The sequence below is a fragment of the Lampetra planeri genome, chromosome 39 (assembly GCF_965212315.1).
Source record: "Lampetra planeri chromosome 39, kcLamPlan1.2.h2, whole genome shotgun sequence".
Classification (NCBI taxonomy): domain Eukaryota; kingdom Metazoa; phylum Chordata; class Hyperoartia; order Petromyzontiformes; family Petromyzontidae; genus Lampetra; species Lampetra planeri.
In genome coordinates, this window is record NC_136145.1 from 1,092,994 (window position 1) to 1,119,894 (window position 26,901).

Consider the following 26,901-nt stretch of genomic DNA (forward strand, 5'->3'; position numbering starts at 1 on the left):
ATGCCGGAGATATGCTCGAGGGCAAAAATCAATCAAAAGCGTTCGAAAGGTAATTGCCAATAACAGAAGTGACTTTTTATAACGGGAACCGCGTGGGGGAGACGTGGCACTCGCCAGAACGTACGCTGAGATTTCATTGGAGTGGGGAATCGTGGGAAGCGGAGCACGGGCGTTGATCACGACGACTGTGGGATGGATGACATTGGAGGATGGTTAACATTTCGGACTTGTGAAGAGGTTGTTGGGAGAAAGGCAGGAAATATGGAATCTTAAGAAGAACATCCTCTGAGTCGAAGATGGAACCCGAACTGGTGATGGTGCGGGCCTCGCTCCCCTATTAGTGATGGTGGGGGCCTCGCTCCCCTATTAGTGATGGTGGGGGCCTCGCCCCCCTATTAGTGATGGTGGGGGCCTCGCCCCCCTATTAGTGATGGTGGGGGCCTCGCTCCCCTATTAGTGATGGTGGGGGCCTCGCTCCCCTATTAGTGATGGTGGGGGCCTCGCTCCCCTATTAGTGATGGTGGGGGCCTCGCCCCCCTATTAGTGATGGTGGGGGCCTCGCCCCCCTATTAGTGATGGTGGGGGCCTCGCTCCCCTATTAGTGATGGTGGGGGCCTCGCTCCCCTATTAGTGATGGTGGGGGCCTCGCTCCCCTATTAGTGATGGTGGGGGCCTCGCCCCCCTATTAGTGATGGTGGGGGCCTCGCCCCCCTATTAGTGATGGTGGGGGCCTCGCTCCCCTATTAGTGATGGTGGGGGCCTCGCCCCCCTATTAGTGATGGTGGGGGCCTCGCCCCCCTATTAGTGATGGTGGGGGCCTCGCCCCCCTATTAGTGATGGTGGGGGCCTCGCTCCCCTATTAGTGATGGTGGGGGCCTCGCTCCCCTATTAGTGATGGTGGGGGCCTCGCCCCCCTATTAGTGATGGTGGGGGCCTCGCTCCCCTATTAGTGATGGTGGGGGCCTCGCCCCCCTATTAGTGATGGTGGGGGCCTCGCCCCCCTATTAGTGATGGTGGGGGCCTCGCCCCCCTATTAGTGATGGTGGGGGCCTCGCCCCCCTATTAGTGATGGTGGGGGCCTCGCTCCCCTATTAGTGATGGTGGGGGCCTCGCTCCCCTATTAGTGATGGTGGGGGCCTCGCCCCCCTATTAGTGATGGTGGGGGCCTCGCCCCACTATTAGTGACGGTGGGGGCCTCGCCCCCCTATTAGTGACGGTGGGGGCCTCGCCCCCCTATTAGTGATGGTGGGGGCCTCGCTCCCCTATTAGTGATGGTGGGGGCCTCGCTCCCCTATTAGTGATGGTGGGGGCCTCGCCCCCCTATTAGTGATGGTGGGGGCCTCGCTCCCCTATTAGTGATGGTGGGGGCCTCGCTCCCCTATTAGTGATGGTGGGGGCCTCGCCCCCCTATTAGTGATGGTGGGGGCCTCGCTCCCCTATTAGTGATGGTGGGGGCCTTGCCACCCTATTAGTGATGGTGGGGGCCTCGCCCCCCTATTAGTGATGGTGGGGGCCTCGCTCCCCTATTAGTGATGGTGGGGGCCTCGCTCCCCTATTAGTGATGGTGGGGGCCTCGATCCCCTATTAGTGATGGTGGGGGCCTCGCTCCCCTATTAGTGATGGTGGGGGCCTCGCTCCCCTATTAGTGATGGTGGGGGCCTCGCTCCCCTATTAGTGATGGTGGGGGCCTCGCTCCCCTATGTCCTGAGCGTGTGCATGACCAGCGGCGTGTGTGGCATCGCCGTGGGGGTCGTGATGGGACGCCCTCGCTTGCGCGTGTGTGTGTGCGGTCGCCGCCTTTGTTGTGGGTTCACGTCTCCGCGCGTCGTTCCCATCGTGCCTTCATATTTTTTTTGCCTAAAGTTCGGAATGTTGTGCATTCGTAGCCGCGCTCCCGTGACCCTATTTCCACGCCCGCGCGCGCAGCCCGCGCGCCCTGCGTCCGCTCCGTGCGTTCGCGTTGAGGCCGACGAGAGGGTGTGCGGTTCTGATCCGCAACTCGTTCATCGCCGGTGTTGTCGGGGAGATCTGGCGAGGAGAAGAAGGGAAAGAAGGGGTGCTAATGGGGTGGTAGACGTGCAGTCTGGGATGCTGGGCGCGTCGGCTAAGCCCTGGAGGGGGGAGTGGGAAGAATGGATTGGGGGGTGGGAGGTGTTGGTGGGGTGCCGGGTGTGAGGAGGAGGGGTACCTGTGGGGGAGGGGAGATGAGGCTGTAATAGTTGGGGGGGGAGGGGAGGAGTTGAGGGTGGGGGGGGGTTGTGCCGGATTGCTCAAATTAGAGGTGCCTGCCCCCACACGCTCATTTTGCCTAATTAGTCACGCCCGTGCAAGCAATGGCTAGCATCTGGCCTTGCCAGGGACAGGAAACAGCAGCAGCAGCAGCAGACTCTCCTCCGTATGCACTGCCAGACCCCACGTGTGCTGCTTGCTGCTGGCCGTGCCATAATCGCATTTTCTCAGGCCGCAGAGGGGCGAGCGGCCCAGGTCCGCCGTGGCGAGATGTTGACTACCTCGCCCGGTGTACGGGAGGTCGTATGTTCGATCACGACCCCTGACGCCCGCTGTATATTTGGAGTTTGTGTGTGACTCTCTCTCTCGACCCCCGTGGTCACGTAGATTTTTTCCTCTGGGCCCTCCGTGCCAATTCGTTACTAGTACAGCACACCGGTGTGTTGGAGAGCAAATCCACAACATTTACAATCTGAGCACGACGTTTTGTCAGTAATTACAACTAGCTTCATCAGGCGACAGCCAGATTTGTGGAGAAATCCTTCTCGTATATTTACGCGATCTAACCCAAAAAACCTATTTTATGGGTGATATTGGTCGCGAAAGCCTGCTACGTGTGAAAATCAGTCTGCGTGTTTTCGAGTATTTGCCTGTTGATGTCAATGTCCACGTGACGATGAACCACTTTGTTGGGCTGTCATTCGTGATAGGCAGGCCGCTTTCTGAAACAGAGCCTCACACTCGTGAACACACTCAAACGGAGGCCGTCTCAGCCACGCACGTGACACTTGACACGCTGACACCCAGACACGCGCCCAGACACCCACAGACCCTCGCACAAAGGGCCAAACAAAGACAAAGATCCCCATTGGAGCCGTGATAGGCTGTCGGGGTAACTGCTGTTAGCGAGCACCTATCAAGTTTGGAACGGCACACGAGGGGGTGTGTGGTCAACACCACACCCGGCCGCCTTTGTCTCTTCAGTGGCGATATTTACACATCATTTGGGGCTGAGTCGACCTAGGGGAGGCCCAGGACCGGTTCAGATTATCGTCACTTGTGTTGACCGTGAGCGGGAATGGAACCCGGGATGGCCGGGTTCGTAACACTAACCGCCACACCACCAATACACACACGACGCTGACACACAGACACACAGACCCTTACACGCTCACCATAGGGGACTGTTTGTCCAGCTTGAAGCTCAAATCAATTTTCACCCACAGCCCCTGGGAGCTAATCTCCTGGGCTCCCCTCCCCCACCCAGCAGCCCCCAACGCTTCAGGAGGACCACGAGGCGGCGATGTTTTATGCATGAGATGATTAGCCCAGCAGGAACCAAGGGAGGGTGGGCGATAGGTGATGCGAGAGATATAGGTACAAAGGCAAAGATCCCCCGCGTAGCCCCTAACACGCTATTGGGGCATTTGCTGTTAGTGAACACTTTGAGCGAGTGGCCAAAACCATGCCGGGCCACCAGTGCTGATGTTACACATCACGCCAGGTACTACTCATTTAAGGCTCATTCGACCTCGGGGGAGGCCCAGGACCGGTTTAGATATTCGTCACTGGTTAAGTGGGAATCAGAACCCAGGTCGCCGGGTTCGTAGCACGTCGCGCTAACCGCTGCACCACCGCTCCCTCTCCACACACGCACACACACGCACGCTCACAGATGCTTAACAAAGACACACAGCACAATGCAGAGGCGTGCATAAAGGCCTCGAAGCCCTTTCCACGATATGATCATGAGTGTCGTTGCGGAGGCCGCAGGCGACAAACGTAAACATTCTGACAATTCCCTGCTCCACGCCGCCGTGCCTTGCCCACGTCTCTCGATTACCGCACCCCTGCGCGTTTACAGGCACAAGTGCGCGCACACGTACACGGACACGTTGACACACACACACACACGGCGCACGCGTCCACTGGCGCGTGCGCGCACGCACGTCACGTCGCACACAAACAGACCGGTAAGTAGACTCGCCCAGCACGTGGGCGTGCACACATACGCACGGCATGGCACGCATACGCACGGCACGGTTGCGCACGGCGATGGATTCGGACTGGGCAAATAGACACGGTGGTGTGCTGACAGAGTAACAAAAGAAGACGACAAAGATAATCCGAATAGCCGAATGCAGACTGTTGGGGCAATTGCCGTTAGCGAGCAGCACCTATGAAGCCCGGCACGGCACGTGAGGGATGTGCTGTTGGCCAGGAACATACCTCGCCGCCTTTGTTCTAGAAAGTGCTGATGTTTACCCACTACACTCGGTAGTGGGTACACATCCATTGAAGCTGAGTCGATCTAGGGGAAGCCCAAGACTGGTTCGCTGGCATGGTGACACACATGCACACGCACAGAATGGTAATAAGGCCGGGGCATTTTGCATCAACAAATAATCTAATGCAACAAAGGCCCCTTTGTTCTGATCCATTATTAATGTGCTACTCGAAGGGCCTATAAAGGTGCTTGTGAATTATGCGTCAGGCAGCAGATGATGGGTTGGCGTTATGGGTTAGCGAGTGGCACTGCTGTTTTCATCGTCGAGTATCGTCTGGCTCGGGCGCGTCAATTGCGACATGAATTACGGTGCATTAATTAACGACGGCCCGCTAAATGGGGCCCCGTCCGTAGCGCAGCACTTTCCCGCTCACTCCGACGAGGGACGTCGTGGTTGAGTGCGCCGTCGCTCGTCTTCCTGCTAACTAGCGTCGGAGCCGGTCCTCTCGTTAGCGGATACGAGAGGCCCGCTTTGTCCACGGTTGCCCCGTTCGGCGGGCGGCGGCGGAGCAACGCAGGGGCAAGGTGGCCGTCGGCACCAGGGGTCTCGGCGGCTCTCTGGTGCCCGCCTGCCCGCTGAAGGGCCGGCGCGGTAATTTTTTGGGCAAGCGGTTTCAACCCCCCGGGGGTCAGTGCGGGGTTTAAACTTTAACCTCTCTTGAGGCCTGCGGGTCTCGGCGTGCTCCATGCGGGAGCGGGCGGGCTGGCGGGGGGAGGAGGGACGTGGCGACACAAAAAAGGCCAACGCGGGTGATGCTCTGCCGGCGGACGCTTCGTGCCCGCTCACTCCCCGGCGGGAAGGAAGATCCCGCGGTGAATTTGGCTGGCCGATGTTGGTGCTTGTCTCTGCAAACGCTCGCTAAGTGCAGGGTAAGGGCGCGCCGCTTTCTCTGGGTGTGAATAATTCATCGCGGCGATTATTGTGATTGCGTACAAACGCGACGTAGCCGCGTCGAGGTTGCTCCGGGCGTCGGCGCGCGCCCCCAGCATCTCCACTGCAGCTGCCGCTCACGACAAAGGCGCCGCTCGCTGCGCTAATCGTGATCAGGGGCCCGCCAGGTTCACTCGCGGGTAACGCACGCGCGTGCTGGAGGGGCTGTAACGATTCCGTGCGAACAAGATTTCGATCGGCGCCGTGGTGTTGCGATCGGTAGGAAGAGGCGTTGTCGTACGTCGTGCCGTGCCCAATGTGATCGCGACGGCGTTGGCTCTCTCTCGCTGGCAGCGCGCACACGCAGCATGGCAGTTCTGCCTCGGCGTTGATGTGGCTGAGACCGACCACCTGGCGGTTGAAGTGGTGTGACTTCCCGTGGTGACTCTCTACCGAAGACATCGTCACCAAACGCAGATGTCTCTCATTGGGTGCACAAAGAGGAAAAAAAAACCCCACTGTGTCTCATCACGCAACATATATTGCATTGCATCAGCGTCGCATGCCCTTTCACTTTTAATAGATTTGACCTCGGGTGTTGTACTGATTACATGCGGATGAGTCAACGCACGAAGGACGGCATCAGCAGCAGCAGCATTGGGCAACGAGCGGGGCAGCCTTGTGTCTACCCCTCTCCCAGTCCCCCCCGCGTTGAGCGCAGACGAATGTCATCACTGCCCGTGATGGACTCGAGCCGTCAGTAGAAATTCCATGCCACTTCCTGGGAACGATTATAATGATGCATCATCGTACATCGAGTGTCCTGGCTGGCTGCTGGCTGGGCTCCTCACCACCCCAACGATAATTCTACTGTTAGTGGCTGCTGCGGGCCTTTGCCTCCCAAAACTAGCTGGGTAACTGGCTACACGGGATGTTTTCCGTGAAACAAATAAACATTGATTGGAATTAAGTTTGGAAGCTATAATAATACTATAAAAATATTTTACCAGGTAAGGCCCACTGAGATTTTTAGCTTTTTTTCAGAAGTGACCTGGCCACAAATGACAGCGCAACGAAGTGGCTCATCATGTGGATATTTATAGCAACCAAATACTCTAAACGCTTGTTTCTAAATGTGGAGGGAAAACCGGAGGACCCGGAGAAGAATCCACACGACCACGGAGAGAGAAAGAGAGAGACACGCAAACTCCAAATATACAGTAGGCATCAGGGTCGGGATCGAACCCATGACCTCCTGCATACCAGGTGAGGTAGTCAACATCTCGGCACTGCGGCGACAGTGAAGAAGAGGGAGTAGCGAATACAGGAGAATGACCACAGTTCATTTAAAATCGCTCTAACTTTTTCAATGTTGTGCTCCTTTTAATGTGATTCTTTCACCGGAATATTCTTCGGATCCTATGGAACGTAACAAAACCTCATGTTACGTATCATCATGGCACTCTATCGCGTTATACGTGCACGGTGGGGGTGGCCTGTTGGCTCGGCGAGCGGATATCATAGCGGTGAGACGGCGCTGCTGAGATCGTGAGATTGAATCCAGGAACCCCCCCTCCCCGTGAGTCACCTGGGCTTCTCGTGTGCAGCGAGGGGCGGTGGGGTCGGCCCTCATCGCCAATGACCGCAGACAATGAAACAAAAAAAAACCTCCACAATTAAAAACCGGCTTCCTCGCAATTCCACGTGTCAACTCTCGATAAATTAGACCAAAAGATGACCGTGCGGTGGCACACACTCTTTGCAGGGCGTCTAGAAGGTGTGCTTCTTCCCGTGCGGATTTGTCGAAGTGGCCGCCCGAATGGTGCCGATGGCATCGTCATGCTGGGTACATTATCTGACACGGGGTGGGGAGGGGGGGAGTGCACCGCTCGCTGGCGAGAGTTCTGTGACGTAAATATCTTCACGTCGTGACTTTGCACCGAGAGTGCAAGCGGAATAAACTTGTGAGAGAGAAAAACGAATGGAATGGTGCTTAAATGCATTTAGTGACATTTAACAGGCTCTGAACAGCACAGAGAGAACACGGTAATTTCTCCAAATCCAAAACAAATGACTCTGGGTCACGGGGGCAGCTTTGAAAATGGGAGCAGGTGGGTTATCGGCCCGGGGCAGGGGGGTGTGAGAGGGAGCGTGGCACTTTTTAAACGTAGTGAAAATACCGCGAGGTGACTACCTTGAACCACCCTCGCCCTTACGAGGCATCGTCGGTGCAGCGATACCCTTGCCGCAGCACGCGACGAAGACTTTTGTCGCCTTTCAGACGGCCGCTCGCCGTGTCTTATTCCGCCAGGGATCTATCGAGCTGGAAGCGGCGTTGGCGAGGGAGGGGGACTCGCTCTCTGCGAGAGGCTTGGATCTCGTAGCGAGCGATCGGGCGACGTGCGTGCATGGGTGGACGCGTGAAGGAAGAAGCGGACAGAACGGGACAGATCGTGCATCTGGTGGTCACCGTTGGGTTTACCTCGGCACTCGACCGTTGTCATGATCTGCATTCTGTTCCGCGCCGTCGCCCCCCCCCCCCCCCCAAGCACCGCTAGCGAGTGGCAGCGGGGCGGCGGATCTCGAGAGAGAGAGACCGCCTAGAGCCCCACGCTCAGAGCGCGGCCCCGCGACCGTGACTCGCTCTTGCAGTCGGTGTCACTGCCAGCTGCCCACAGACAACTTGGTAACACGTGGTAACCACATGGTACGCACAGGGTCAACCTGCTCGCATCTCGTGAAGCCTATGGGTCGGTTGTGAGTCTTCACCTCGGACTGGTGCGTGAAAATTGAAGACCCTTTCACTGTGAAGTTCAGCAAATACCCTCCAGGAAAATCCGCGTAGGCCTATGGACATATCTGTTTAGCGATTGCCGAGTCTTATCAGAGCAAGAGCACATTTGGAACAAGTCTTCCAAGATCACCGCCAGAACCAACCGGAGAGCTCCTGCTTGAAGTGTCAAATGAGCTAATGCTAACATGCTTGTTTTTCTGTTTTTACCGTGGCAGCCTGGCTTCTGTGGTCATCCTGCCGCGCTCGGCAGCTGTCGGTGCGGGGCGGCGTCACTTTGTGACGTTTCTCTGCTCGCGAGCCGACTTCTTTCCGCGGCTTCCTCCCTCCTCCCCCGCCGCTCATTTTTCCCACAGACGCGTCCCTTCTCCTGCCGCTCGCTCTGCGCTCCGCTCACCGATGACCCCTCCATCGGCCTCCCAGCGAGGAGGGCCCAGTGTGGGTTTCGACGCGTCTTAATTAAGAGCGATGCAGAAGCGGGGGGGGAGGGAGGGGTGGGGGGAGGAGGAGGGCACGCGTGGCCGAGGGGCCGCACGGGGGATAGGGGGCGGCGTGCGCTCGGGATCGGGGGGGGGGGCAGGTGGCGGTGGGGCAGCTGGCCCGGGGGTCGTGGCGGGGAGGTCTCGCACGAGGGACCCCACTCGGCTCCCGTGGAGCCATCTGCCAGGCTGCCGTCTTGGCTCCGGCGATCTCGGCTCGCGCTCGGGGCGGCCTGGCGGTCGCGATGGCCCGGGGGGTGGGCAGGGGGTGGCCGCCGTTGCCGCTCCCCCGCCGAAAACGCGGCGCGACTCCGCGGTTGACGAGCGCGACGGCGTCGGCGACGGTGGTTGCGGCCTTCGCGACGGTGCCAGTGTCGGTGGTGAAGGATTATATTTGAGCAAATCGCATCTGCACGTAAAAAAAAAGGCAATGCGCGTTGCTCCATTGTGTTAGCGGTCCCTTGCCGACTCAAGATGCGACTTGGTGCTTGAGTGGACCGGAGTGGACTTTTCATAATTTTTCTGCTCTGTGGATGTGTAGAATGTTCTAGAATGTTCTACACATCCACAGAGCGCAGACACGTGTGTGGCTGCTGTTACTGCCGCTGCTGAAAGTTCATTTCATTTCATTGTCAGCTCAAATAATAGCAGCGGTCAGCCCTACGTGATGCGGGAGGCGCACTCGGCGATTTGACAGGGCCCCGATTTTTTGAGTTTGCCAAGTCTTTTTTATCTTCGTAGGATCGGAGTGTAATTCACAGGTTGTGCTCGTGCGTATGTATGTTGAACTTCTATCGCACCGTACGTAGACGACTGTGCTAATCAGAGGTGCTGTGCATTGGGCAACTCCTCCGGCTGACTCTGTAAAACAGGATGAGCAGTGTAGGTGCTGCGGATGCTGCTGCGCCTTTGATCCAATTGCCTGATTTCCCATCTGTGTCCAGACCGCTCACAGAGGCGGGTGACTTACTTTTAACCGGCCTTGATGGCTCAATTCACCTCCCTGGGCGAATTAATGACGAGTCTACAGCAGTGGTTCTTAACCTTTACTGCAGCCTTGCACCCCTTTGATTCCCAATCGTTAAAAATTAAACAAAGTAGCTGTACTTACGTGCCCGTGCTTAATTTGTGTTTAGATGATATTTACCTTCTAAAAATATACGGCCACGTCTCGCACCCCCAGAAAGGGCATCTCTCACCCCCAGGTGGTACGGCGTGCACCCCCAGGTTAAGAAGCACCGGCCTACAGGGAGCATTACAAATTGGGTGCCCGCGGTGGGCAGCTGCCGCTACCACCTCTACCGCCGCCGCTGCGAGAGGCGGCAGAGATCCGAACACGGCCACAAACGCTCCCGAGCGTCTCGCACGAGGGGCGCTCGGCGCGCAGCCCTCGGCACCGTCTCACCGCCCCCCTCTCGTTACCGTGCCTCCATTATCATCTCACTTGGGTCACGATGCGTTGCCCGCTTCTGCCCGATGGGTGGGCGGCGTGGTAACGCGGTGCTCTCGGGAGGCACGGGATGCTGCAGGCGTAGGGGGGCCTCGTGCGTTAGAGGAACGAGACCCAGAATGCACAACGGCCACCGTGGCTATGTGCACACAAAGTGCATGCCACAAATGAACCGAAATGCCTCGCTGGTCTCGTCCAGGAGCGTAAACCATCGCACCAACTCCGGTGGTCATCCTCGCAGCAGCAGCAGCGGCTTTCGGCTGCTCGCCATCGAACAAAGACGGGCACCGCATCGCACGCTGTCAGATGCGCTTTTGCGGTCGTCTGGAACGCTCTTCTTTTCCGATTCACTATTTTTGAATCGAGGTTGAAAACTCATTTCTTAAGAGCTGCTTCTTGTACTTAGTTTGCCCCCTCCCGCACCTCTGATTAGCACGGTTGGCTACGTACGGTGCGAAAGAAGTTCAACACGCAACGTGGAGCTGTTGGAGCGGTCCGATGCGGTACACGAGCGGTGACCGCTGGCGAGAGGCGCGGTGCACGAGACGCCCCCCACCCCCCACCCCCCACCCCCACCCCCAGCATGGGCGGAGTGCCACGTCTGCCAGGGCCGCGAGAGCGAAGCCCGGAGCCTGAGAGGCCCGTTACTTCTCCTTTCGCTTGCGCCGGGGGCCACCGCGATTATTCCCTCCTCGCCTCGCAAACGCCTCGGGGAGACCTCTTCCCGAGCATGAGTCCCGGTGATTCATCGAGGCTCTCTGAACGCGTCGCGTTATGACTGCAGTGATATTACCCACGTGCACACGGCTTTTTTGTTGGTCGCCATGGCCACGGCTTGTTGTCAGGCGTGTTTGAAGCAAACACTGCGGTGTTTGTTCACAGCGGCGCGATGGCTGTAATTGTGCCGCTCGTGGTTTACGAAGGTGAACCGAAACACCGTAGCCCCACCCACGCTCCCAAAAAAAACCCGCTTGTTTGTGTCTTTATGTGGTTTCAACAATACACCTCTTGCATGTAACGCAAAGCAGCTGCTGCCCCGGCTGCCTGCCATTTAGCATAAAGAGCGCCCTGTGTGCAAGTTCAGAGCAATCAGGCTGCTATCCACAAGGGTGCCGTGCATAAGGGGGGTGGGGGGGGTGGCGGGGGGTGGGAAGGGTGGCGTCCGGCTCAGCTGGGAAGAGCTCGGTTCAATTTAAAGGGGCATAAAACCCATAATAGCGCAGCCTCCTCACAGGCTCGCCTGACCGCCCCCCCCCCCTCTCCCCCTCACACTCGCCGTCCCATCTGTCAGCCCAGAGCCGCATCAACCCCGTGCCCCCTTTAATTGGCGAATGTGTGAACTCCGTGCAGTGTTGCCACCTTCGTGCGCAAAAAGTGTGGCGAGCGACGTGCGGGTCCCCCCGTCGCCCGCGGTAACGGGTCCTCCCGTCGCCCGCGGTGACGGGTCCTCCCGTTGCTCGCGGTGACGGGTCCTCCCGTCGCTCGCGGTAACGGGTCCTCCCGTCGCTCGCGGTAACGGGTCCTCCCGTCGCTCGCGGTAACGGATCTGCTCCGTTTCCTAATTTGGGAGTAGTTTTAACCCCGAGCGGCGCCGTTGAGCTCGTTGTTATGGGGATGTTGCCGGGGGGTACAGGAACATCGCGCGGCGCTCGCGGAAATCCTCGGAGCAGCCCCATGCATCTCTGCCGCGCATGGTTGACGTGATCCGGCGTGATCCGGCGAGAGCCAGTGGGAGCCAGCGAGAGCCAGCGAGAGCCAGCGAGAGCCAGCGGGCCTCCGCTAGGCCGTCCGGTGCCCATCGGGGCCCGATCTTCTTGCCCGAATCACGACGCCGGAATCGAGATCGGATTTGGCCAGTTCCGCGTACGAGGCCTCGAGCATGTATTTCGGGAGCCACTTCAATCGATCCTGGCCAGCTGGTACCCAGATTGATTCCAGTTAAGTAATTTGGCCGATATTAACCGTTTTACATAGCCATCGGCCAGACGTTACAATGGCAGTACTGGTCCTCACAGGCCCCAGGGACCCTCCCTGAATTCCATGGTGGGCTCCACGCAGGCCCCCCCCCCCCCCCCCCCCCCCATGATTCCATGTTTATACCGCGCCCAGGATCCAAATTCTATTCTCTTTTGAGAATGGGTTCTGAATTGCGTAGCTCATCGGATTTCTGCAGGATAAATACAAATTCTGATTCTGATTCTCGTCTCTTGTATCCCGACGCACATCCAGCAAAGCAAGCGCTGTGTTTGTGGCGCCATTCCAGATCTGGCACCGGTTTTACTTTACTTCAGCTCGGAATGCACTTAATCTTGCAGCGTGAAAGCAATGCCGCTTTATAAATGCAACGATGTGCAGCTATATTCCCTTTGTGCGTGGGTGCGCGCACACTGCCGCGGTTTGTGTTTGTGACAAGAACTATGAGCCTTAAGGGGGATAGAGTCGGCAAAAACAATCACAGGAGGAATGCGTAATTGCAGGGTGGGATTGACGGGGGAACTGACGGTGCCCGCGTGAGTGCGGTGATGCGGTAGCGAGCAGCAGGCACGGGCGCGCCTCACAGGTGTGCCCACAGCCAGCGAGCCATGCCGCTGGAAGCGTGAGAGCGGGCGAGCGAGCGGGTGAGGTTCGGTGGGTGGTTGAATGGGAGAGCGAGTGAGTGGGACATTCGGTGAGCCGGTGAGTGAGTGAGCGATTGGGCGAGGGTGCGTGGGTTGAAGTGGTGGGGAGGCAGCACCGAGCGCCTCCCTTGCTTGTCACGCCGTGATGATACCGCACGGACGGGCGCTCGGCCGTGCCCGCGTGGCTTGGGTTACATGCGGGATTACCGCGTTAGTCCCAGCGTTTCCACGATCGCCGCGGTCTCTGGGATGGCGCGCGCTGTGCGCTGACCGCCGCTGCACTCGAGTCCAGCGCCGCGTCGCGAGCGTCAGAAGTAACAAGTTGCCGCGGGTCTTCATAAGCGCGTGAAGAGAAACGAATGGCAGTCAGTAAAACGGTCACTCCGCCAAACGCCTGCCGACGTTTTCCCTGCTTGTTAACGAGCGGTGTACACACGTGGCGTCGCTGACGTTCTGCGTAGAGATTCCGTCTGACTTTTCGCCGTGTCGATCTTATCACGCCCCGGCAGCGTAACGCTTCCACAGTTGTTACTGGCGGAGCGAACAGAGCCGCTCTCTCGACTACTTATTAACAACGCACCTTTAAGTGATGTTTCACAAACATGTGGCATCTGCGTCTTAATTTCTCCCTTCGCTGAAATGAACCGTTTATGAAAGAATATCAAACAACACAACTGTGTCGACAACGATGTACAAATGCACGAGAGGTGGTTTCGGTTTTGTCTTCGAGCGAGTTTTCGTCGCCCGCCGACGTCTCGGTCGCATGAGAGACTTTGCTATCGCCGCCATTCAACGGCAACAGCAGCAGCTCCTCTGCTGCTCCACCCTGTGACCATGGTGCTCCCCCCCCCTCTCTCACCCCCCCCCTTCCCCCGCCATCGCGTTGTTCAGCTGGAGCTCGGACCGGTGGCGGTTCCGGAGGGGCGACCCTGGTGCCGACGGCCCCGCGCGACCTCGTGGCGGCCGTGGTGTCGACGCGCTTCGTGCGCCTCGTGTGGCGCGCGCCGGCCGAGCCGCGTGGCGACGTCACGGCCTACGCCATCTTCCACTCGCGCGACGGCGCCAGCAGGTGCGCGACGTTTTGTGGAGCGTACGATCGCGCGCATTCGCAATTACACGCTCGCGCAGAACCGGCGATGTGGCACGGATCTCGACGAGCCCGGGGGTTTGCGTTCTGAGAGCCCGCGTGGCTTTGCCGACTATCGCATGATGATTCACGCACTCCTCCTGCGAGCTCTCCCCTTGTTTGTCCTGCTGCTGTCACGCGTCGCACCCTTTTTGAGTCCTTGTTCTCCTCTGTCCATGTGAGCGCTGAACGCAAGTTGTGAGGTTCCCCCTCGCGATTGGTCTGATGGGTGACAATGAGGACCCAGGCTACGGACGGGCGACTCACGGCCGTTTGTGCGTGCGGCTGCAGGGAGCGCGTCGTGAACACCAGCAAAACGGGCGACCTTCAGATCACCATTTCTGACCTCCGACCCGAGACCACGTACGCCTTCCGGGTGGTGGCCTACAACAGGCATGGGCTGGGCGAGAGCTCCGCGCCGCTCAAAATCTCTACCCAGCCGGAAGGTGAGACGGCGATGAGAGAAGGGAAAGGCTGCCCTGGGCCCGAGTGCTCGCCGTGTTTGTGTTGTGTGTCCCACTGGACGGGTGCTCGCTAACAGCACCTGTTACATCCGGCAGCCTTGAGAATCGCGCAGTTGCCTCCGCTGTCTCTCGCGGCCGCCGGCGGAGATGAGTGCTCGTTTTGAACGGCGAGAAACACTCACTTTTTTACTTAATCGGAAAAGATTTTTAGAAATGTTTTGTTAAAAAATAAAAAACACAGTTTGTTGTCCCCCCCCTCCCCGCACCTTCGATTAGCATGGTTGTCTACGTACGGTGCGAAAGAAGTTCAACGTACTGTACATTCCTGGGTATTTAAATGCCCCGTTAGGTTCCCGGAGAGTGGAGAAGGCCGGTGTTGCTTTACACAAAGCCTGTAAATTCTGTACGGCCTTTGACCTCCCCGTAGTCGTGCTGCGGCCCCGAGGGCGAAGTCCCTGCAGTGGCTCACGGGGCAAGGGGGGTGGGGTGCGACTCGCTGGGGCCCAGGCGTGCTTTGAAGAAGTCAGACTTCCTTCCATAATACAGTTTTTTCTTGGGTTAGACCGCTTAAATATATAAATGTGTCGTTAAACCCGCCACCACCCGACACGGCCAACTAGTAAGGTTTGTCACGTAAACAGAACGTGGCCAATTCGTTACCAGTACAGCACACCGGTGTGTTGGAGAGCAAAGCCACAACATGTAGAGACCTTTTTCATCGACTGTGGGCGCAAAGCGACGTGTGCGCACGGCGGACGCTTCGCCGCCGTGAGGCTCGGAGCCATTGGCAGCCACGCCGACGTTGCGTCATGAGTTACTGCAAAAACTTTGCTTTTCCCTGAGTGTAAAACTCTCTCGCGCGGGAACGACGTAGCGTTTGTGCGCGGCTGTCGCGCGGAGATTTTACAGCTGTGCATGTTTAGCCCATTATGCGTCTCACGCGTCTCCCAGCGTAAACGGTGCACTTAATGTATCCACGCAGCCCACTGGGTCACTTAAAAAAAAAGTTACTATTTTTATTTGACCAGGTAAGGCCCACTGAGCTACGTAGCTCTGTTTCAGAAGCAGCTTGGCCATCACCAATGATGGCTGAACGAAGTGGTTTATGAAATGGAAATTTATAGCAGCCATATACTCTGAACGCATGTTTTGTATGTTGCGGAGGGAAATACCAGAGAACTTGCAAACTCCAAATATACAACAGGCGGCAGGGTCGGGATCGAACCCACGACTTCCTGCATACCAGGCGAGGTAGTTAACATCTCGCCACTGCCCCCCCCCGCGGGCACACCCCACCGGCCACGTGAGCCGGCGGCTGCCTTGCCGTCGTGTCTTCGTGCGTGCGGCCGTGGGGCCGGCACTGAAGAGACGCCGTGTGCGGGATCGCGATCTGTTGAACATCGTGTTTCGTGTTGGCTGGGTGGGGGGGGACAGTCAAACGTGTCTCAGTTGCCCTTTGCGTAATCTCGGAGCCCTTTGTGCCAGTACGACAGAGGGTTGTAAAAAAAAAATTATACCAGAAAAATGACAAACAACCGACCCGTGAATGTGGCAGGGGAGAATATTTAATACACATGTGGTGTTTCCACGCAAGCTCCGTTAAAAACCCCCCGAGACGGTACTTAGCGGTGATCCCTTCCCGGGAATTGGTCAGCGTTGCGCGGCCCATGATTGTGTTACGGGCTGTTAAGCCGGTTTCATTAACCGTCCACGGTGCGTCCATCAAATCGTGCTTCATTCTAACGCAGATGCCAGCTGAGGCGGGTTGATTAAAGCCCGACCGGGTGATGTTTAATGTTCTCTCGCATTTGCCTCCCATTTAAAAGTGGGCGAGAGTCACCCGAATCTGTTTCAATGCTCCTGGGCTGCATGCTGTTCCAATTTGGCCTCAGGAGCAACTGCCGGTGGAGTAATATATTAAAAACGTCGGCTGATGCATTATAAAACCAGGGGACATTTGCCTGAGTTTAAAATGATATCACGTTACAATACATTCGCACGCTACGAAGGCACGTAAAGCGATTCCGAAGCGAGGCATGTGGAGTTGTGTGTATGTGTGCATCGTGCGTAGCCAACCACGCGAAGGAAGGACAACAAACTAAGCACAATAAGCAATTCTAAAGCAATGAGTTTGTCAATCTAGATCATTATTTGAAAGTGCATCGCTCCCAGTGACTTCCTAATATCGGAAAGCAGAGCGTTCCAGACGGCCGCAGAAGCTCGTCTGAGTGAACTGAAGAGGTGCAGCGCTAAGCTGGCAGAACCCTCGTCTGATAATTAGCAACGTGGATCGGCACTCTGCCCCAAGTGCCGTAGTTTGAGCGATCCAGCAGCGATTGTTACCAGCAAACCTGCCGATGAGACTCAAAGAAGTTGAAACCAGCCCAGAGTTTTGCTGCTGAGATACATATTCAAAAGGAAACCATGAATACATTTTTTCGTAATTATTTTACTTTGGTGATGTCACAGACCCTTTCCCGGTTCGGTCTGTTATTTTATAATTATTTTGTTGCAAATTAATTTGCGGTTAAGTCGAGGAGAGAACCGGGTTAAAGTTCGTACATAATCGACAACAAACGTGTCATCTGCTTTAAATCGCAAAATGAACAGACCCTGCGACATCAATTCACGGACAGAATAGGCGCCAATTACGTACCCCGGCGTCGAAAACCCAAATCCCAAATGGGACGTACCTGCAAACTAAACCGCGAAAGGTGACCGCGGGGTCTTCCACTGCCCGGAGGGAACGAGTCCTCGGCGGGCTCGCTGCCGACTCGTCGTTAGGCGCGGGGGAGTATTTATGGGGCCAATAACCGCTGTCGGGATGTGTGCCCGTCTACCACGGCACAGCATGGGGGTTGCAAGGCTGCCCTGTTCGGGGAGTAGTGGTAAGGTTTAATGCGTGTACGTACAAACGTTGAACTTCTTTCACACTCTACGTCGCCAACCGTGCTAATCGGAGGCGTGGGGAATGGACCACAAACTAAACACATCTAGATTTGAAAGTGCATAGCCCCAGTGGCTTCCTAATATCAGAAGGAAGAGTATTCCAGACGTTCGGATTTGAAAGCGCACGATGCAGTAAATCGTATTTGTTCGATGGCTAGTCAAAGGGCCGCTGCTGCGAGGCGTTCGCGTGATGATTTATGCTCCTGGACGAGATCAACAAGGTTATAATGGAGAGCCTTCTGTGAGGGGCACCTTTTTGTTTGTTATTTATGAGACCGTGTTCCCCAAACACGGAACAAAGAATGGCGAAAATCCTGAACACGAGTCGCAGCTGCCCAGTCTGCGTGTGCTGCGCCCTCCGATAGGCTCCCCAAAGTTTGCAAATTCGCGGAAAGTAAATCCCTGTCGAGAAAGTGAAGCGCGGCCTGCGTCGGGCGTCTGCTGCCGTTTGGCCGCAGCGGCGTGCCCGGGTGTGGGCTCGGGTGGAACCTGGGGCCCTCGGAGGGCCCGCTGCGTCGGCGTCGTCGTAAAGGTGAAAGGGGCGCAAAGGCGGCGGCCCCAGTGGTTGCTCGCTCGGCCCCACCGCTGCCGGCAGAAGGGCCTCCACTCGAGGGAGTCGTGGTGAACGCCTCTCGCGGGCACTTCCCCTGCTCGTCTGCACGGACCAGATGTGTAGGAGGAGGTGCGAACGCGCACACTGTACCCCGTCGCACGTGACCTGTCCACACGTCTAACCGTGGCGCTTACCCCGTGTTTTACTGCTGGGTGGAACGATGCGGTGGGGGTCAAGTAACGTGGACGGACTGATTGACATCTCGAGGAGTAGTTGCGAGTGTTCTGATGGTTGTGAGTGGTAGAGTCGGGACGGCTGCGAGCCTTGCACGGTTGCGATTGTCAGGCACGGTGCGGAGATCTCACGGTGTGCCCCCCCCCCCCCCCGCTTCCTTGGTTCTCAGTGCAAGTGCCGGGCCCCCCCGTGGGCCTGCAGGCGACGGCGCTGTCTCCCACGTCGGTGTCCGTGTTCTGGCAGCCGCCGCTCTCGGGCAACGGGCCCATCCTCAACTACCGCCTCCTCCACGTGGAGCGTGGCAAGGGCCCCACCGGCGAGCAGGTCGGGGTCGCGACCTCACCGCCAGGCCGCAGCCTCGGCGGCCCCAAAGCGGGCGCACCAACGGCGCTTCGCTCCGCGCGGCGATCGTCTGTTTCCGTTCACCGTATACGCGTATACGGTCAATGGAACGGAATCGGAAGAAAAACTGAAGTCAAATAACTTTGTCGGTTCGTCTTCAGGTCGGAAGACGTACTGAGGCTCCCGCAAGGCCATGTGGGAGGATGTGTGGCACAGTTTGGCACCTGCTATCATAGAGTGTGGTCGTGTCGCTACGGTTCTCTGCGGTGAATACAATGTCTTTAAAAACAGCTGCGCTACGCCTCTCTAATCAAAATTAACGCTGGACCGCTCGCGCGTTCCGAGATTCAGCGGTGAACGGGACACCCACCCCGCATCTTGCAGACGTCTCAGAACGGGAAAGGGTTTTCGTACGACACTGAGCCCGTCGAGATCGTCGTTGCCAACCTGCGGGTGTCCTTCGGTCTCGGCAGGATTGCAAGTTGAACGCGCGTAGCGAATTCTTGAGCCACACGCGCTCGCCCGACCACGGAGTCTGGGTAGGGGGGGATAGCGGCACCCTGGCGTGCAGGCTGTGTCCTCGTCGTACCTGCGGTGTTGACGCGGCGCCAGCTGTTGAGATGCCTTCGTGAGCAAAGTGGTCGTCTCCACTTGCCGTGAGCTAAACGCACTGCTCGTAGCCTCAGGCTACCTTTGTTATCAAAAAGCTCTCTCCGGATGGTTTTTGATCGTCGGTGTTTCAGTCTGCTGGGCATCTCCGGTAAACGTTTTATATTTGGTTTCACGCTCCTGTTTTTAAACACTATCCCTCACCCCACCCCCTGCATTTAAACTCGGCATAATAACGTAACCGCTCTTAAGTCGTGTTTGTGGATTTCCACAAAAGTAATGTTGTTATTTTCTAGTGTATGCGCAGCTTCATCATGTCAAAATTGTCTTTATTAATATCATTAAAATTTGATGTACAAATGTAGGCTTCTGTGATTAGATAGCCTTCCATAATATGATTTCATAATAATTGGTAAAAACAAGGTACGGAGTAAATTGATTTACGGGATATTGATGGATGTTTTCCTCCCGTCAGGCTAATGGATAAGTGAGTTACCCTGATGAGCCCGACTATTGAGCATGAAGAATACGGGGAAGACCCCATCAATACGAGGATAATAAAGTGGACAGTAATGTGAACGTAACAAGTTTTGAAATTGAAAATAGTAATTTGTTAAGTGTGAATTACGATTGATGAGTGGCTGTTTCCATTCAACCCCCACCGCTCCTCTCCCGTGGACGATAATGGATCGTTAATTAATTATCTTTGCAGGCAAAGGGGATGGCACACGCACACACGCACACACGCACACACGCACGCACACACGCACACACACACACACACGCACACACATGCACACGCACACACGCGCACACGCGCACACACACGCACACGCACACACACGCGCACACACACACACGCACACACGCACACACACACACGCACGTCCACAACAACAAGGGGCGTACGCCACCAGGTGGCGGCGATGTCGCCACAGCTCCTGTGCCAGGTTAGGTGCACCTTTAGGAAGGCTGGCCAACAGGAGGTCACGTAACACAACCCCAAACGGCGGCCGCCATGTGTATAGGAGCACGAGTAATCGGCAGAGGGCGCCACGGTGGCTAGGAGATGTTAACTACCTCGCCTGTTATGCAGGAGGTCGTGGGTTAGATTCCGACGCCTTTATATTTGTAATCTGCACGTTCTTCCCGTGGTCGCTTGGATATTTATCCGGGGTTCTTCGGCTCTTCCACTCCACATTAAGAAACGTGCGTTTGGAGCATATTTGGCTTGCTGTAAATTTCCACGCGATGATAAGCCGCTTCGTTGAGCCATCATTTGTGGCAAGATCGCTTCTGAAAAAAGAGCTACATTTGTTAGCTCAGTGGGCCCTTAGCCTGCTAAAATAAAACATATCGCGCCAAACGACGTGGTGGTGAAACGCGGTCGAGCAAGCGTGAGATTGCGTGCGAGGTGGTCTTTCGTCCATGGACAAAGAGCCGTAAGTGACGGTGTGTTTGTCTTCACCTTAAAACGTCACCGACTGGGTCTCCGCTAAACGCTCGCCCCCCGTGCCCCCCGTGCGCGCGCGCCCCAGGAGGTGGACGTGGAGGGCCTTTCGTTCGTCGCCCACGGTCTCAAGAGGTTCACCGAGTACAGCTTCCGCGTCGTGGCCTTCAACCGGCACGGCCCGGGCCTCTCGTCCGAAGACGTGACGGCGCGCACGCTGTCGGATGGTACGCACGCGCACACGCACAAGAACAAAGATCCCCCCGTGTAGCCTTTAACAGACTATTGGGGTAAGTGCTGTTAGCGAGCACCTATGAAGGCCGGCATAGGACAGCACCACTCCGGTACGAGCATACGAGTGCAGACGTACGCGCGGACAAACACGCACGTACGCACGCGCGCAGTCTGATGTGGAGCCAGTCCGGTGCTGAGCTCCGTTCGCTCGCTCGCAAGGAGAGGGGGGTCCCACGTCTATCCCCGTAAACTCTTGGGACAGTCGCTGTTAGCGAGCGGCCGTCAAGGCCGGCGGGCGAGGCTCACGGAGGGTGACGTGGGTAGTCGCGCACCCAGCTGCTTCTGTCCCCTTGGCTCCAATGTTGATCATCGCACTGCAGCAGCGAGCTTCTTATTTTTACACTGATCGACACGGGAGAGATGGAGGCCAGGATCACGCGAGCCATCGGCTGCTGGATCACGCCGATGGTGGTGGAGTCAGGGTTTTGATCACCACCCCTTCACCCCTTCCTCGGCTGCCTCTAACGATGGCGTTTGTTTGCAGTGCCGAGCGCACCCCCCCAGAACGTGACGGTGGAAGTGCTCAACTCCAAGGTAAGCTTGGGTCACACTCCCCCAACTACCCCACTCCACCACTCACTGTCACCAGACTTGGCTCATGCTGGGCTCGGCTCGGGCCGGGGTTATGCGTCTGAGCGACAGCAAGCGTAGTAACTTCCTCCGTGCGCGCTGCACGGAAACCTGCAACTCATAAACCGTGCAGACTTTTGAGACACTCCACATCCTCTGCGTTTCATTTCCGTTCGGTCCCGCGGTAAGCCTTGCTCGCCGGCAAAACAGCAGCGTAACGTTTCGGTAACCTGCAATTATCGGCGGTTTCTGATTTATGCTTTCCTACGTAACACTGAAAACCGCATTTTAAAGGAAGGAATAATGATGCCTTGAAATGGAAAGTGGAAAAAAATACAAAACCTCTGGGAAGACCGAGGCGTAGGGAAATAAACTTGAAACATACGCCATCCGGTCGCTGCATCGAATCACCGCCCTGCCGCCCCGGGCTCCGTGCCCGGAGCGACGCCCGCGGCCGCTGCGGCACCGTGAGAGAGCGTGGCCCCTCGGGCGCGACGCCACCAGGCCGGCGCTCACGCGGACTCGCCGGGCCCGCCGTGGTCGGCCAAACGTGACGGAGAGCGAGTCTTGCGTCGCTCCGCGTGAGAGGGGTTGGAAGCAGTGAACCTTCGCCGCCCTTTCCCCGTTCCGAGACGCCGAATCTGGGAACGCGCAAAGCCGTACCGTCTTTTTTCAAGACGTTGTCGCTCGCCACAGAGAAGCGTAGCGACACGACCGCACTCTGCGATAGCTGGCGCCAAACTGCGCCACACGCCCTCGCGCGCGTGGCCTTTTACTTTCGTACGTGTACGCACGGCGTCGCGACGGGAAAGGGTGAGCTGAGAAATGCTGAACAACGCCATCTTAAAACGGGAGACATTGGCAAGCCGCTGCTCATGTTAACCAGGTGCAGTGATTCCTAGCAATCGATATTAAATAGACCAGGGCGATGGCAGTCGATACGCACGTGACGTGCACACTTTTACCTGTTGTTCTATGCCGAACAGTTAAGACGTTGATCGGCATTGCGTATTGAACGCAGCCGCATCTCAAAGCGCGGGAGGGAGGCTTCGTATCCATTCGGATCATGACGACGAGACGGGCCGCGCACGGGGAGGGGGGGAAGAGAGGAAAGTCCCGAGCCTGGACCTGAGCGGAGGCAGGGAGTCGACAGCACAGATGGCTGGGGGGGGGGGGGAGACGTGCGATATTTTAAATTAAAGGCCAGAAACGTGTCACGCTTGGTGGCATCTGCCGTCATCGCTTGGAGAAGGATGCGTGCCTCTCCGCTTGCCCCCGAGGTTGCTTGCAGATGAACGGCGGCCGGACTGCACCGACCCTCTTCTCTCAATCGGTGGTGTTTGTGTCCGGGTTTCGCGGGCCTAGAGCTGCTGCACAGTTGCTGTCTCGTTGTGCTCTCACTTGGGTTGGTTGAACAAAGATCTTGTGAATATCCAGGGAGTGTTTGTGGATATCTCTGTAAAGCGAGGGATTGTAGTTAAGTGACTTTTGTATCGAACATAAACATTGAACTGTGTCAGGAAAGTGGCGTTTTAGGGTTCTTTTCTCTCGCACTCTCCCCACGCTCTCTCCCCTCTCTCTCCCCTCTCTCTCTCACCTCGCTCTCTCCCCCTCGCTCTCTCCCCCTCGCTCTCTCCCCTCTCTCTCCCCTCTCTCTCCCCTCTTTCTCCCCTCTCTCACCTCGCTCTCTCCCCCTCGCTCTCTCCCCCTCGCTCTCTCCTCTCTCTCTCACCTCGCACTCTCCCCACGCTCTCTCCCCTCTCTCTCCCCTCTTTCTCCCCTCTCTCTCTCACCTCGCTCTCTCCCCCTCGCTCTCTCCCCCTCGCTCTCTCCCCTCTCTCTCCCCTCTCTCTCCCCTCTCTCTCTCACCTCGCACTCTCCCCCTCGCTCTCTCCCCCTCGCTCTCTCCCCCTCGCTCTCTCCCCCTCTCTCTCCCCTCTCTCTCTCACCTCGCACTCTCCCCACGCTCTCTCCCCTCTCTCTCCCCTCTTTCTCCCCTCTCTCTCTCACCTCGCTCTCTCCCCCTCGCTCTCTCCCCCTCGCTCTCTCCCCTCTCTCTCCCCTCTCTCTCCCCTCTCTCACCTCGCACTCTCCCCCTCGCTCTCTCCCCCTCGCACTCTCCCCCTCGCTCTCTCCCCCTCGCTCTCTCCCCTCTCTCTCCCCTCTCTCTCTCCCCCTCTCTCTCCCCTCTCTCTCCCCCTCGCTCTCTCCTCCTCGCTCTCTCCCCCTCGCTCTCTCCCCTCTCTCTCTCCCCTCTCTCTCCCCTCTCTCTCCCCTCTCGCTCTCACCTCGCACTCTCCCCCTCGCTCTCTCCCCTCTCTCTCCCCCTCGCTCTCTCCCCTCTCTCTCTCCCCTCTCTCTCCCCTCTCGCTCTCACCTCGCACTCTCCCCCTCGCTCTCTCCCCCTCGCTCTCTCCCCCTCGCTCTCCCCTCTCTCTCCCCCTCGCTCTCTCCCCTCTCTCTCCCCTCTTTCTCCCCTCTCTCTCTCACCTCACTCTCTCCTCGCTCTCTCCCCCTCGCTCTCTCCCCTCTCTCTCCCCTCTCTCTCTCACCTCGCTCTCTCCCCCTCGCTCTCTCCCCCTCGCTCTCTCCTCGCACTCTCTCACGTGCACATTGATTGACACCGCATGCCCCACGCGTCTCTTGGGGTGTCGCTGGAAGAAATGAACTTTATTCACGCGAGATGCGATTCTTGTCGGCAGCCCTGACAGGAAACAGGCCGCCTTGATTTAGATGGAATTTCGATGCCCTGGAGATTGGGGTCGGAGGGCAAAGGGCAAATCCATTCATGCCAGTCATATTCTGCCATTCCTTGCTAATTACGGTACTCCAAATACCGGAGAGCCGCACACAATAGGCGTTTTTCCCTGCACTTTATTATTGTTCATCGGTGGTGGGACTTTTTTTATTTAATCATCTCGAGGCGGCGCGTACGCGTCGCGTACGCGGGCCCTGGCAAGAAATCGATATGACGGGTGGGGGGGGAGCAAAGCGAGAGGTCTGGGTGGGGAGTCGCTGTCCAGCCGCGATGCATTATTAATCACAAACGTTTCCGCGCTCCTCGTGCATCACGAGCCGCCCTCGTTAACATTCGGGCTCGGCGAGCCGTTAGAGAGCGCGGCTCCCGGAGCCTTGCTCGCCCGGAGCCTCGCTCGCCCGGAGCCTCGCTCGCCCGAAGCCTCGCTCGCCCGGAGCCTCGCTCGCCCGAAGCCTCGCTCGCCCGGAGCCTCGCTCGCCCGGAGCCTCGCTCGCCCGGAGCCTCGCTCGCCCGGAGCCTCGCTCGCCCGGAGCCTCGCTCGCCCGGAGCCTCGCTCGCCCGGAGCCTCGCTCGCCCGGAGCCTCGCTCGCCGTGGCAGTGAGAGCCGCGCCGCCGTCGCGAGCGGGACAGCCGCTGAGGACAACTCGCGAAACGCAACGACGCCGACCGTAGCCCGCCTGATGCTTCACTGTCGCCGGGATGATGACCGCATGTGGACGTGGCAATGAACGTTTCGTCCTCATTTTGGGATCGTCGGCGAGGTGAAACAATACCCACACGTTCAAAGGCTCTCGGCCTTACCCAGACCAGCAGCTCGGTGGCCATTTTTGTCGTTTCGAGAATTCAGAAAATGTGGCCGTCCCAACACGTGAGTTCTTTTGAGTTGGTGGTCTGGGTAAGGCCACGAGCTTTTGTACCCGCAAAGCACACCTTTGCGAGTGGTTGAATCCGCTCGTGTTTCCGTGAGCTGCGCGTGACCTGCACGGGGTGCGAACGCCGCCGAGCGTGGACGCGCCGTCCGACGAAGTCATTCCGATCATAACGGCGGCACGTGTGGCGGCCTCCCTTCTCCTTCCTAATAACCTCACGCGATCTTCAGTGTTCACCGTGAAGTAGACTGTCGCGTAGTTTTTTTAACGGTCAATACACCCGCGCGGCATTAACCGGGGGCGGCCGTGGGCTCGAACCAACGAGCCTCGGTGAACAAGCGGGCGAGCGCCCGGGCAGGTCACCGCTCCCAAAGGTCCCAGGGGGAGCCGGAGCCCGCGGACCAAACGAACGATGGGAGATGGCGCTTTACCAAGCGGAAAATAAGTCGTCATTTAATCTGAAAGGTGACATTTCACCTCCTCTTATTTTTCTCGGAGGGGTAAGATAAATATTTAATATCGCCGCTGTCACAGGCCAAAACCTCGAGCTCTGCAGAGGCAGCATCCAAGGCCCCCCCCCTACCCCCACCTCCTCCTGCCACCCCCCCTCAGGGCCTTGAGCTTCAGCCCGGTAGGGTGGCCCCGTCGGGCAAGCGCGAGAGACGTTCACGTTCCACGCTCTTGTAGCCGTTACTGCTTGAGCCGTGTGGACCGCGGCATTATCAGCCTCGTGCTGTTTACGGCATCAACTGGATTCCGAGTATATTTCCCCTTGGATTGCTGATGGATCGTACCTACTGTATAAGCAACGCAAGTCGCCGTGGTCAATTGTAGTTAAAGTGCAGCTAGCAATGCGCTCGTGATGATAAGCGTTCAACAAATGAATCGCAAAGTGTTTTTTTTCAGCCAATCAAAGCGGAACTGCTGAGGCAGCAGCGTGCATCAATAATGCAGGCGTCTCGGGTTCTCAGCGGCCGCCTCGTGTCGGTGGAGGTGTGAGGGACGGGTGTGGGGCAGCGCCCTCTGAGGAGGAGGCAATTCTGACAAAGCGGCCCAACGGTCCAGCAGGGCCCCAGTGTCGATAGGACAGTGGAACCTGGCAGTGGGAAAGCGTTCGGCAGGAGCCCATCGCCCTCCGCGTCCGCTCCGCTCGCTCTGCGCTCCAGACGAGACGACGACCGTGCCTGTCAGATCCACCGAGGCACTTAACACTCTGCCACGCGCAGCGATCGTGCGGCTTAAATATGACGAGCGACGTGAAGGATGCATGGCACCACGTCCTCCTGCGCGACTTGAGCGTGGCTGTCGCTGTGCGTCAGCGCCGCCGGCGAGAGAGGGACAGACGCTCGCACCGCGCGCCCAGGCACCCTCCTCTCTGCCTGGGCACTCGGCGGTCGATCGCCCCCTCCCCCCCACCCCGTGACCTTCGCGATCTCGGGAGGAAGAGGAAGAAGACCCTGTAACCGCACAGCTGCTTTGAACAGCACTTTAATATTTTATGAACTGGGGCTAAATCGGGCCCATTGTACATTAAGCCAATAGAAAGTAATTAATTTCTGGAGATTGACATTCGGGCAGTTCAAAGCAGTCGGGGTTAAGAAAATTCTACGGACGGCATCGACTGCTGCGCGGAAACACGGCCTGGAAATACCTCGCTGCCCTCGTCGTGATGGAAGCCACCGGAGTGGTAATAATAATAGCGCGATGGTTCTCCTGTTACAGCTCCGTATTCCATCGCCCCCCCCACCCCCGCTCTGCCTGCACTGAGGCCACTTAAGAAATGCAGCTTAATAATCGCATTATTAAGTCATCGGGCCGCGTGTGAGTTACAACTGCGGGGGAAGTGAATCCAGCCAGCGGAGGTTCGGGTTTCCTGGGCGTTTTGAGGATGACGGTGCCACGTGCCCGCGCGCCCGCAGCCTCGCGGCGTCTTACCCAACGGATTGACGCGGAGCGTG

General features: G+C 57.6%; 1 protein-coding gene across 1 annotated transcript in view; it reads left to right on the forward strand.

Moving 5' to 3' along the window:
* Positions 1 to 7,457: 7,457 nt before the first annotated feature.
* LOC144731393 (neogenin-like) overlaps positions 7,458 to 26,901 on the forward strand; it is a 40,442-nt gene continuing 20,998 nt past the window's right edge. Inside the window, exons 1-12 of the mRNA XM_078612411.1 lie at positions 7,458 to 7,498; positions 8,397 to 8,437; positions 8,846 to 9,030; positions 9,885 to 10,050; positions 10,690 to 10,746; positions 11,458 to 11,569; positions 11,741 to 11,898; positions 13,617 to 13,794; positions 14,143 to 14,297; positions 18,221 to 18,375; positions 20,541 to 20,679; positions 21,231 to 21,280. Of these exons, the coding sequence (XP_078468537.1) occupies positions 7,458 to 7,498; positions 8,397 to 8,437; positions 8,846 to 9,030; positions 9,885 to 10,050; positions 10,690 to 10,746; positions 11,458 to 11,569; positions 11,741 to 11,898; positions 13,617 to 13,794; positions 14,143 to 14,297; positions 18,221 to 18,375; positions 20,541 to 20,679; positions 21,231 to 21,280 (1,437 nt within the window). The remainder of the gene's footprint in view (positions 7,499 to 8,396; positions 8,438 to 8,845; positions 9,031 to 9,884; positions 10,051 to 10,689; positions 10,747 to 11,457; positions 11,570 to 11,740; positions 11,899 to 13,616; positions 13,795 to 14,142; positions 14,298 to 18,220; positions 18,376 to 20,540; positions 20,680 to 21,230; positions 21,281 to 26,901) is intronic.